The 12,835-nt window shown below is 40.9% G+C and overlaps 1 protein-coding gene across 1 annotated transcript in view; it reads left to right on the plus strand.

The window, feature by feature from the left end:
• The window catches only part of WDFY3 (WD repeat and FYVE domain containing 3), a 244,999-nt gene that overhangs the window by 52,649 nt on the left and 179,515 nt on the right, over positions 1-12,835 (plus strand). Inside the window, 5 exon segments of the mRNA XM_030564966.1 lie at positions 553-719; positions 4,391-4,411; positions 4,414-4,563; positions 4,566-4,857; positions 7,695-7,795. Coding sequence (XP_030420826.1) covers positions 553-719; positions 4,391-4,411; positions 4,414-4,563; positions 4,566-4,857; positions 7,695-7,795 — 731 coding nt within the window.

Below are 12,835 nucleotides of genomic sequence, written 5' to 3' on the forward strand. Positions count from 1 at the left end.
GGGGGGGCAGGGCTGCGCACTCTGGTGGATCAAAGCAAGTTCAATATAACACAGATTCACCTATAACGCGGTAAGATTTTTTGGCTCGCACGGACAGCATTATATTGTGGTAGAGGTATACTCCTTTTATGTATTTACTGTGTGTCTTATTTCCTCATCTGTAAAATGATGATACTTCCTTTCCTTTCATGTCCCTTGTTGATTTGTCTGGTACTATTTTTTGGGTCAAGGATAACCTTTTACTATGTGTTTAGCATACTGAAACCTCGATCTCAATCTTATTTTCCAAATGCTACCATAATACAAATAATAATGCTTAATCAATCAAATACTATAAAACTTAGAAGAGAGTTTAAAATATGGAAATGTAGTGAACTCTAGCCTTTGGCTTCAGAATTGAGTCACTAAATCTGTGCCTCTAAAATTAACATCTCTCCTTAATTTAAGAAAAAGCAAAACTAACTAAATAAATAAACCTCAGATGAGTTTGAGTGAATGGTTTATGTTAAAGTGAATATGTGCTAATAGATCCATTGTATGTATGTTCTTTAGATTAGAACAGGCAAAAGAGGCGGAATCCAAGGATGCTTTGAAGGATTTGGTTAATCTGGTAACTTCACTGACAACATATGGTGTCAATGAATTAAAACCAGCTGGTATTACCACCGGGGCACCTTTTCTGTTGCCTGGATTTGCAGTCCCACAACCTGCAGGCAAAGGTGAGTTTACTGTTTGTATCTCACAGAGCAGATGTCTTATTGGGGGAGAAATTTCTGGTACACTACAGAAACCATATACAGTTTGTTTCTTCTAACATCAGTAATTAAATATTTAAAAGGTGATTTTGCTTAATTGCTAGTGTCCAGATGAAAATAAGGGAGGCAATTTCTCCTCATTTAGCTCCAAATGCTGAATCACTCCTCTACAAAGTACAGATTAAATAGATCCTCCGTGCAAATCTTAAGAGTTTGGATACATATAATTTATAGCGTGATTTTAATCTGATTTTGTTAAACTGGTGCAAAAGGCTTTGTGGATAGTGTTTGGGTTTTTTTCATTTTAAAGCGAGTTTGTTTCATTTTAGCTTGTCAATTAGAGAAATGTATGTTAAACTGAAATCTTCTCTTAAACAGAAATAAATTGTCCCCAAAGGGGTTAGTATTAGTTTAACTAAATCAATATGAGTTTGGAAACTAGGTTTTAGTAGTAGTAGGAACTTAAAGGAATATTCCCTCTTCTTTCTGTCTATCTATCTAGACCTAGATTTTGTGTGTGTGTGTGTGTATATATATATAATACACACACAAGAAGCTACGCCCATTTAATTGAAATTGATTTTATAACAGGTTTAGTTAAACCAGTTCAACACCTTTATGTGGAGACTCTTAAATTCATTTAACCTGTTTAATGTCAGTTTAGTTTAAAATTGATTTCTGACTCAATGAAGCTAAAAGGATACATACCAGATTTAAATTGGTTTAAGAATGCCCACATGCGTTTTGCACTAGTTTAACTAACTTGATTTAAAAACACACCTATAGTTAGACTAGTGTAAGTTCTTGTATAAACAAGGCCTAGAACCTTGGTGAGGAGTGGCTGAGAAGCTAATCTGCTTCAGTTCAACTGTCTGTAAGTTTTAGTAACACCTGGGACCCCGACAGGCTTCATATGTTAGGGAGGGTTAGGCTGGTAGAACCATCTAGCAGTAGATCTGCTAATTATTCCATGTGTGACTTGTCCTTTTCTGCCCAACAGAATGGTGCTTGCTGTGTTTTAATACTTTACAGGCTCACAGAGGAGGGTCTTGTTTCTGGTGCTTGTGCTATGCCTGTTTCCTGGATACAGTAGCGGTTTTGCAGGCTCTGTAGCTGTCCATCTTTCTTGCACATTTCATGATCTCTCAATTAACTATTCAACATCTTTCATTTTAAAACAATCATGAAAAGCTAGTAATTTAGAAGAGAAAAATTAATGTGTAACTTTGCAATGCAATATTGGTATTAATGCTCTTTATAGGATGCTTGTTTAGTATATACAGTTGTTACATATTACATTTCAAAAGGTTTTGTTTTCAGTCTTCAAGGAAAGAATGAAATGTGGCATTAAAATAAAGGTCAGTTTTGTTTAGATAAGTGACTAATGAAGCATAACGAATGAAGATAGCATTCAGTGCAAACAATAAATCTGTGTGCTGTCTCTCTTTTAAAAATCTAAAAAACAAATTACAGCTTGATTTAAAACAAATGGTTTCAATTAGTATTTGAAAATAAAATGTTATCAGACTATTTGAAGTTCAGTGATGTATATAATGCATAGTAGTTCCAATTTTATTTTTAGAAGGTTTTTATGAAGTTCTTTTGGAACTGAAGTTTAATAGATGCTGCACTTCTGGATTTCAGTCTTATACTTGAAATTCAGAGCTACAGCTCTCAAACTAAAGATGGCTTCATACTATGGATCGCTTCACAAAAAGCTGCAAGTGTGTGATTAAATTGTTTTAAAGTTGTTTTATGCATTTTATAGCCTTTACTTAGATAATTAAGTCCATGCCATGGTACATACGTTACTAAAGAGGTTAATTGGCTTTCTCAAATTTTTACCATTAATGTACTACTATGTAATTCCTTCTTAATCTTTTACCATCCACTCCTCTCAAACATCCCCATCCTGCCCAAGAAAACCTGTTAGAAGGCCAATAGTAGTATGTAGGCTTTTAGTGCAGACCAGTATAATTCCGTATAAGATAGTTTAGACTACACGACAAGCATTATATTACACAAATTTAACACAGCTCATAAAAGTTTTTGCAGCAATTATATTCTGTGACCCCAGTGTACTCTGATGTTTGGACTAATGAGAGTAATACAACATTAAAGAAGTAGCGGTGCAGTGCAAAACTATTAATGGCAAGAAAAATCTTTTCAAATATTGCAGATGTTGGCTCACATTTTGCATTTATTAACCTTGACTATATCAGAAAACTCACTCATGAATGAGGAGACACTTCCAGTGTCTATAACCATTGGGATATGGAGGTTGAGGGCTTTCTACTCTTTTCCTCAGCCTTCTGTACCCAGATATAAGACACAGAAACTATCCTGTTCTTCTGCACATGATTGTCCATATAGACATTCTGCATCTGTGCATATGCCCAAGGATCCATTAAACTCCAGATGTATTATTGTGCCACAGAATTCCCCAGGGAGACAAAACCTTAGCTTGTTTGTGGTTGGTCTCACCGAACACTAATTCTATCACCACTGAGGGAAGTCTAACCCATATTGCCAGGACCAGCCTCCCAACTTTGAGATAATATGAATCGAAGACAAGTTAATTGTACCACGTGCCTGTACCATCTGTTCAAAGCTCAAGGTATCTGCACAATGTGAACAGCACAATTGCATCAAAGGCCAAAAGTGCCTGTGATCTGCTTATGACTATTAACGCCACATCCCCTCTTAACCCCATGCCAACTTATAGCCCTCTGTGACAATAACCATAAAGGAAAAAAAATGGTAGAAGGAAATAAATTTTTGCAGTAGGAAAGAGTGGATTAAAAGAGGGCACTCTCTGTCTGTTGCCCTTACTTTAAAGGAGAGCATTTTGTTGGCCAGACAATCCCAGCTCTTGAAAGAATCCCTCGGAACTGGGCAAGAATAGGTTTCCTAAAGGAGGGCCATCATTGGCTGGCAGTGTTTGTAGCCCACTCAGGGATGTAATGCCAACCCCCCGTCCTGCAGTCTGGTCTAACTCTCTTTGTTCCACAAGTGACTTCCAATCTGTTCGGAGGTGGGGGAAGTTAAAAGAATGTGCATGTTACTGAGCTTTAATTTGGTCAACACTTTTTTCTTATGACTGGCATTACTACTTGTGATATTATTGAGAGGTAGTTGTGAGGGGGTTGCTGCTGCATATCGTTCCAAACTCAGTCTGCTTGCATTACTATAGGTAACTGATTGGCACAGGGTGCAAAGTTTTCCATTGTGGATCAAACGTAGTGATTCTCAAAGAAGTAAATTTCCTATCTCAACTATGACCTATTCAGATTTTTAATCCGTTAAATTGCATTCAGATTTGATCATTTAAAATACTATATTTTTCGGTTGGTACACATGCCAAAGTTTATTTTCAAAGAGAAATGCCATCTTAAGCAACAATAAATAATCGATCTTTCAATTCAGAATTGTGAAATAAGTGGGAGGAGTTCTTTAAAGGATGTTTTAGTGTGTTCTTGCTCTTTGAAAAATCCATTTTAGTAGAGTTTGTTTATGCTTGTTGGGCTACAGGGGAAAAAATTGTTTATTTGTTTGTTTAATTCATACTTCTCCTTAATATGATCAAGCAAAGAGGTATAAAGAATTTTGTTTTTTCCCCTTGTTTCCTATTGTAGGTCATAGCGTGAGGAATATTCAAGCTTCTCTGTCCTTCAAAATGCATTTTTGAAAGCAAAAACTAACTATCTTGCACAAATTATTCTGGATGCCATTACAAATATTTACATAGCGGACAATGCCAACTACTTCATCTTGGAATCACAGCACACCTTGTCCCAGTTTGCAGAGAAATTTCCAAGCTTCCAGAAGTGCAGACCAAATACTTTGAGATGCTGGAGTTTGTCGTCTTTAGCTTGAATTATATTCCTTGTAAAGAACTGATTAGTGTCAGCATCCTCTTAAAGTCCAGCACGTCTTACCAGTGTAGCATCATTGCAATGAAAACACTTCTTAAGTTCACCCGTCATGACTACATCTTTAAGGATGTCTTCAGGGAGGTGGGGCTTCTGGAGGTGATGGTGAACCTTCTGCACAAATATGCAGCCCTTTTGAAAGATCCCACTCAGGCTCTGAATGATCAAGGTAGAGTGTTTTCCTTGTTTTTTTTTTATGTACATGTTTTTGGATGCTAAAAGAAACTAGTGTTGGTTAGCAGGGCTAGTTCTGGTTAGTTGGGTCACCTGAGTTCTGTTCTCTACACTGCCAATGAATCACGATGTGATGTTGTGAAGCTCACTTAAACTCTCTGTACTTGTTTTCTTATGTAATATTATGATAATATTTATCAACCTTTAGAAAGTGGTTTGAGGTCCTCTAAAGAAAGGTACTATATAAGTGCAAAATATTTATTAAAAATAGATAGTACCTGGAGTTTTCCACTTTTTAAATAAAAACTATATAATGTAATATTATATTTAGGTTATTCTAGTACAGGGCAAAAATTAACAAGAGGGGAATGCCCTTTGTATAATTATATATTGATTTTCATCCCAGTTACCACAGTAGTTTACAATATGGCCCAACCTACTAAAGTACTCTTGAAGCACAGACCTTTATTCTTGCATGAAGTCCAGGGGTGAAAGTAGAAATAGGGATTTACTGGTACGGGGATAAGTTGGGGCTGGATCTGGCCATCGGAAGGGATGGGGCCTCAGGCAGAAGGGGCGGGGATTGGAGGGGTCAGAGCCAGCCCCGTTCGACCTGTACCGGTAAGTGCCCTCCCCTCCCCCACCAGGGTAGCAGTGGCAGCCGGGGGCTCCGCCAGCAGTTTAAAGGCCCAGGGCTCAGCCGCCGCTACTGCCCTGGGCCTTTTAAGCCGCTGCCGGAGCCCTGGCTGCCGCTGCTACCCCAGGGCTCCAACAGCAGGGCTCCTGTGACTATTTAAAGAGCCGGGGCTGTAGAGACAGCGGGAGCCGTGGGCCCTTTAAATAACCCCCCGGAGCCCCTGCCGCCACTACCCCAGGGCTCCAGCAGCGGGGCTCTGGCGGCAATTTAAAGACTTGGGGCTCTAGCCAGTGCTGGAGCCCCAAGCCCTTTAAATTGCCACCTGGGGAAGCCGGGCCCCTGGTATGGTGCACCGGCTCTTGCCGGTACACTGTACTGGGGTGTACCAGCTTACTTTCACCTCTGAAGAAGTCCCAATGAGTCACTTTTTCTCCATGTGAGAGAGAGGGTCCATGTTTGCAGAGCCCTTTCAAGCTTTGTGGGGCTATATTGCTATAAACACACAAACAAATCTCTTCATCCATCTCAGGTGTTGAACCCTTCTCACTTACACCATGTAACAGTTTAGTTTAGTTTTCTGGCTGAAACTATATTTTGCTTGTCTCCATTCAACCTATAACATGTCTAATGAATTTTATGCATCTGTTGCCTGTGGCATCTCAGCGTGTGATATCTTGATAAACCATTTTAAACTGCTCAGACCGTTATAAGTAACCAGCAATATTTCATAATCAAATACTGGATGAAAAATCTGCCCTGCACCATGTCCTAGAGATTTGATAATGGGAGTGGTGATGGCCTACTAGATGAAGACCTAAGCCTGCAGCCCTCCCCCGAAAATCACTTCAGTTCTTAAGAGTGCCTATCTAGAGTCTGTCAACAAAAGGATCAAATTGACATTTGGATAGGGCACTAGGAGCAGTACGCTTATTCTTGTGAAAGTGTTATGGGATCTTTAATAAACACCAAAGCAGTTAAGATGTCTCTGCGATCAAGCAGCATAACACATCTAAAATACTGTGCTTGGCATTGGTTCAGCTCACATGCTTGATGAATCATCAGCACCACTTAATGCAGTGCACTGGGATTTTCTTGGAAGCTCTCTATCTAAGAATTGAATAGGACAAACCCTGCACACTTAAAAATATATGGTATTACAGCATCAGGAAGTAGAATTATAAACACTGAAATAATAGATACAGGTGCAATGTCTACTGACTTAAACTTTGCATACCATTTTGTAAGAAATGATTAGTTGTGCTGCTCGTTAGTTAGAGAGCAAAAGAGAGATGCTAATTTTTTGTTTGGTGCTTCAGACCACTTTGGTAACTGTCTTATTTTAAGTATAAAGAGTGAGAGGATTCTTTTATTGATTATTGCAAAGTACTGCTTCTCTTCTGTTTTAATAGATTTTTTTTCAAGTTAACTTTCCAAAAAAGAGCTATATTTTCTTGCTTGGGTGGAGAGTGAACTGTTTCTTCAGTAGAATGAGAGCATGAGTCTTTAACGTGGTGATGAAAGATGTTTTTGTTTTGGAAATCATTAACGGTTTGTGTCACCTACTGCAGATTTTAATTGTTAGAGCTTGTCTACACAAACATTTAGTTTGCGGCAAGCTTGGATGTGTGTCTGCTGTGCACTAGCCTAATGCTCACTGTCTGGGTGAACTCTGCACACTAACAGTTCATTAGTGCACTTTAATCTCCCCTTTCAAAGTAGGATAGATCAAAGCACATTAACAAACTGTTAGTGGGCATCAGCAGGATCCATGCAGATAGCTAGTGCCCGATACACTAGTGCAGGGTAGATTAACACCCCATCTTGCTGCGAACAAAATATTTGTTTCGAGAAGCCCTGAGGGAAGTTGAGATGACTTTACTAAAGGTGTGATGTTAAAGCACATGATATTCCTGTGTGGATTAAGCTAAAGCAAACTATGGCAATTTTACTTCTCAATGAGAGCATCTACAGGTGGGTTTAATGTATTTTAATATACATTATTTAACCTTAAGTTAATTTGTTGCAACTTTCCTGAGTGTTTGTGTGGTTTAAAAATTTGTTAGAGGATGTGTTTTGTGTGGAAGCCAAAAAAAATGGGGATTGGTGAAAGGAACAAACTTAATTTTTTAATCATTTTTTAAAAAAAAGTCAGCTTTGTTGTTTTCAGTGCAATGAACTTTTGAATTTATTTTCTAGGGATTCGAGAAACCTCAGTTCTTTTGAGGACCAAAAGCAGCTAGCTTTATTGGTTATGGAGACCTTGACAATACTACTACAAGGATCAAACACAAATGCAGGTAATTATAGAAGTTACATCAGTTATGATAATAGTGGACTCTGAAGTGCATACTTAAAAGGCATGATTTAAATGAGTGATATTGACTGATTGGGCTAAATGTAAGATTGTTTCCATCACTTATAATGCATTTGACCTTGAAATACAACCATATTAATAGTACAGCACTTTATTATTACATTCCATTTCTCTGGTCAAAGTCTACCTGATCTTGTCTGTGAGTCATGTATTGGACTGTCGTGTGCTGCAGGAATTGAAAATATACTTTAACGTGACCTTGTAGTTTTACTTTGTTTCCTGTTATATTTTTAAGAACAAAAATCTATATAATACAGTTAAAACAACATAATGGTAGGACTATGAACACATTCAGTCTGTTTAATTATAGGGTTAAGCTTACCTATTCAACTTTTTACTAAAAATAAGCTATACGTATAGTTTATAACAGGGGTCGGAAACCTATGACATGCATGCCAAAGATGGCACGCGGCTGCCTGCTGGGACTCCACCTGTCATTAAAAATCCTGTCAATTGCGGCAGGCCGCGGGGTGTGCCGACGCTGGAGCGCAGCAAGCCGCTGCCTCCTCCCCCGCCTTTCCCTAGAGCTTTGTTGCCGCGCGTTGCAGCGCTCTAGGGGCTGGGGCTAGGCGCTCCCACGGGGCAGCGTTTGGCTCCGTGGAGAGGGAAAGATGCTCCCCGCTCATCTGGAGCCCTGCTGTCACGTGCACAGTGCTCTGAGGGGTGGGGTGCAGCGGAGCAGGGGTGCGCGCGCGGGGTAGTGGCGGCGGCAGGGCTCCGGATGAACGAGGAGCCTCATGGTAAGGGGGCCGGCTCTGGGGCTGGGGGCGGGGGGGTTAGGTAAGGGGTGGGTTGGATGAGGGGGTGGTATACTGGGAGGTGGTTAGGGGTGGGGTTCTCTGGAGGGGCAGTCAGGAGCAGGGAGGGTTGGATGGGACATGGGAGTCCTGGGTTGGTTTGTGGGGTGGGATAGGGGTCAGGGCAGTCAGGGGACAGGGAGCAAAGAGGGTCCTGGGGGAGCAGTTAGGGTGGGGGGGTCTCTGAAGGGGGTGGTCCACAGACAAGGAGTTGTCTGTGGGGGTTGGATGAGTCGGGAGTTCTGAGGGGACTATCAGGAGGTAGGGGTGTGGAGAGGGGCTGGGGCAGGCAGGGAGTGGGGGGGTTGTATGGGTCCAGAGTTCTGGGGATCCTGTCAGGGCGGGGAGCGGTTTAGATAGGCATGGAAGTCCAGGGGGTCGTCTGGGTGCAGGGGTGTGGATAAGGGTTGGGGAAGTCAGGGGACAGGTAGGGTGTAGGATCCTAGGGGGGCAGTCAGGGGATAAGGGGCAGGGAGACTTAGATAGGGGGTGGGGTCCCAGGAGGGGGTAGTCGGGACAAGGAGCGGGGGGGGTTAGGGGTTCTGGGGGCAGCAGTCACCCAGCCCTGAGCCCTGCACTCCCAGGCCCCTGCCCTGAGCCCTGTACCACCCAGCCCTCTGTTGACTCATTCACCCCCCCCATGACCCGAGCCCTGACTGGCACCCCCATACATACCCAGCCCCCCTACCCTGACACCTGCGCCCCACTCACATGCCCCCAGCCCTCTCCCTTGACTCTTGCACCCCCACATTCCCAGACCCACCCTGAGCACCAAACGGGAGCCCCTGCACCCTCACTCACATTCCCACCTGTACCCCTCACACCACATGGGAGTTGCCCAGGTAAGTGCCCCCGCACCCAAACCTCCTGAGCCCCCTCCTTCATTCTAGCTCCTGGCCAGACCCCTCACCCCAGCCCTGTCCTCGGTCCACTCCAACTCTCAGCTCAGTGCAGAGAGAGGAAGCGAATGGGCCAGAACCAGAGAGAAGGTAGGTACCACTGTATGTGGGCAGGGCCAGGACCCCAGACTGGCACTGGGCTGAGCAGGTCCGGCAGCCGGGATCCCGTCTGGCAGGAGCTGGCGGATGGAACCCCTGAGCGGCAGTGGGCTGAGCCGCTCACCACTGCCTGTCTAGGGTCCCGGCCACCAGCCGCACACAGCCCGCTGCCAGACCCTTCCCAGCTGGGATCCCGGCCGCAGGCCCCACTCAGCTCACTGCCGGCCTACGTGAACAGAACCCCAGATCAGCAGTGCGCTGAGTGGGTCGGTGGCATAAGATCAACATTTTAATATAATTTTAAATGAAGCTTCTTAAACATTTGCAAACCTTGTTTATTTTACAATACAACACTAGTTTAGTCATCTAATATATAGACTTGTAGAGAGAGACCTTCTAAAAAACATTAAAATGTATGACTGGCACGCGAGACCTTTTAAATTAGAGTGGATAAATGAAGACTCGGCACACCACTTCTGAAAGGTTGCTGACCTCTGGTTTAATATAAAATAGGAGCATATTACTGAATATCTTATTTGCTACTGAAATCACTGGTATTCACACAAATCAAGTAACTGAATGTATAGATGTCTGTCTAAACACACCTTGCCCTTACTTGAGCTTATTCCCAATTTGCATGTATCAGGTGTGTACTCCGTTACATGGGTAGTTTGAAAATTATGCTATTTTCAAACTCACATTATAATGTAAGGTACTTTATTGTGTATCAGAGGGGTAGCTGTGTTAGTCTGTATCCACAAAACAACGAGGAGTCCTGTGGCACCCTTAAAGACAAACAGATTATTTGGGCATAAACTTTCTTCGGTAAAACACCCCACTTCTTCAGATGCATGGAGTGCTTCCTCATTGTTTGTGTATTTCATCCTCAAGCTGTATCTAATCTACATATATGTGCCCTCTATGTAAATAAGAGGGAGGAGAAGCTGATAACTCTTGTAAATCCTGCCTCTTGGTGACCAATTTAAAAAAAAATACACTACAGAAATTAGCAGCTATAGGCCTAAAGCTCTTTAAAATGTCTTTATTCCTGCCTGTTTCTTTTCCTCAACTCTCACCTGTGTTTCAAAGAATTTAGGCCTTTTTTACTTTTATTTTTACTTAGCAAAGAGAAATTAGAAGCTGTTAAAATGATCATGATTCGATTACTTTAATGGATCATTCTCTGATTTAGGCTTTCTGAATACAGATAAATTTGAAAGGCAGCTCAGTTGCTCATAAAACATTGTTTGACTGCTAACCTGTAATGTTCGTGAGGGGTTGGGGAGAAGAATGAATCTCAAGTGAATGGGAACAATCTGGAAACTGCAGTGATATTTAATATTCAGTTAGTATTTTCTGTTTTTTAACAATAATTGGAGATAGGTATAATCTCCTAAAACTGGACAGGACCTCTAAAGGTCATGGAGTCCAGCCCCCTGCCATTCAATAGGCAGGACCAAGTACTGATTTTTCCACTGATCTCTAAGTGGCCCCCTCCAGGATTGAATTCACAACCCTGGGTTTAGCAGGCCATTGCTCAAACCACTGAGCTATCCCTTCCCCTCCATATTTTAGTTTTGTATGCTTGTGTGTGCCACACTCTCTCTGTTTTAAGTAACCTACACCACCTGCCCTTTGAAATAATTAACTTCAGTAGGCTTTGGATGGGAAGCCTGTGTAATGGGTGGTAAAGCTGATGTCAGGCCATAGGTTGCGAAGAACGACTGTTGAAGGAATGATCTATCCTTGTAACAAACAAAGAAGGGGAGGAGAAATCAAAGTGGGCTGTGGGAGTTATCTAGTTTTATCTGGAACTGGTGGAGACTAAGTAGCAATAAAATTTAAAAAAAGTTACAACACAACATTTACAAGGAAATAATTTGTAAAAATGTATTGAAATTTACCTGAAAGTGTGAAACATTTCCAGCGCTTGTCATAATGGCTTTTAAGCAGAATTAAATTTTTCCTGACTTTATTTCTTTCTTCTGGCCTACAAGCAGGAAAGTGGAAGCTTCTCTGGATTTTACGTTGAAGAATGTGTGCATGTGTATTTAAAATGATTACTTCTGTAATTTTGATGTGAGTCTAGCTACAGTTAGTGCTGTTAAAAACAAAACAAATAAACAAAAAAACCACCCAAACAAACAATGATTACTGCACCATGTTATTTCCCTTTAATGTGGTTTGTAGTATCTTACTTTAAATGGGAAATGTTTCAAGTGCTCAATAAATGTTAGGAGTATAGGTGATAAATGTCTGAAATTTAAAAAAATAAATACCATTTTCCTTAGCATAGTGAATTTACATCTCTTCCAGTTAGGGTATGAGTTTCTCTTTTGATGCTGTATTAATGTTCTGTTCTCTTCTTATAAAATAGGTTACCTATCATACAATGTTTCCATAGTGGATATCATTTCACACCTGCACCAAATGCAAACTGACATAATTCTTCTTGGCAGCCTGTCGTCAACATTCCTAATAGTTACCCACTGAATTACCTTTTTGACAATAACTATCAGGCTGGCTTACTCCTGCAGCTTGTTGCTAGTAAAACGAAAGCTTAAAATACTTAACAATGTAGAACAGTTTGTAATTGGAGTACATTATTTTGTTGATGATGAAGTACAGAGTGGAGTAGGTCTTTGGCTTGACATCAGATAACCTTGATAACTAATTTTTTTTTCCGCAATCATATATTTATATATTTATCCCTAACTTATGGAATAGAAAATTAAATTCAGTACACTGGATATTCCCTTCATTGTGCAAAAAAATATATATTATAAGATTAAAATTTCTTCCATAAACTGTGTAGTGCAAAACAATAATCCCATTTCCCCTAGTTGATATTGTAGCAATAACTCTGTTACCGGCAGAACTTGCTAATTACCATGGCTGGAAGACCTGTTGTGAATTACTCAATGTGGCAAATTAGCAAGTAAACAGATAATTTAAAAAGCAATCAGAGTAATGCATCAGAATGTTTTACTGTTCATTTGTTTTGATAATTCAATTTCAATGTGATATTTCATAATATACTCAAGTGTTTTAAAGTTCACTCTGTAAAAATAATGGGAATCTTGTTTATACCTTGCTATAAATCTCGGCAGAGTTTTGTGTTGGGCGACTACCAGTTTTTCTGCAGGATACAAATCAGATTTATTTTAA

This window comes from Gopherus evgoodei, chromosome 5 (genome assembly GCF_007399415.2).
Source record: "Gopherus evgoodei ecotype Sinaloan lineage chromosome 5, rGopEvg1_v1.p, whole genome shotgun sequence".
Classification (NCBI taxonomy): domain Eukaryota; kingdom Metazoa; phylum Chordata; order Testudines; family Testudinidae; genus Gopherus; species Gopherus evgoodei.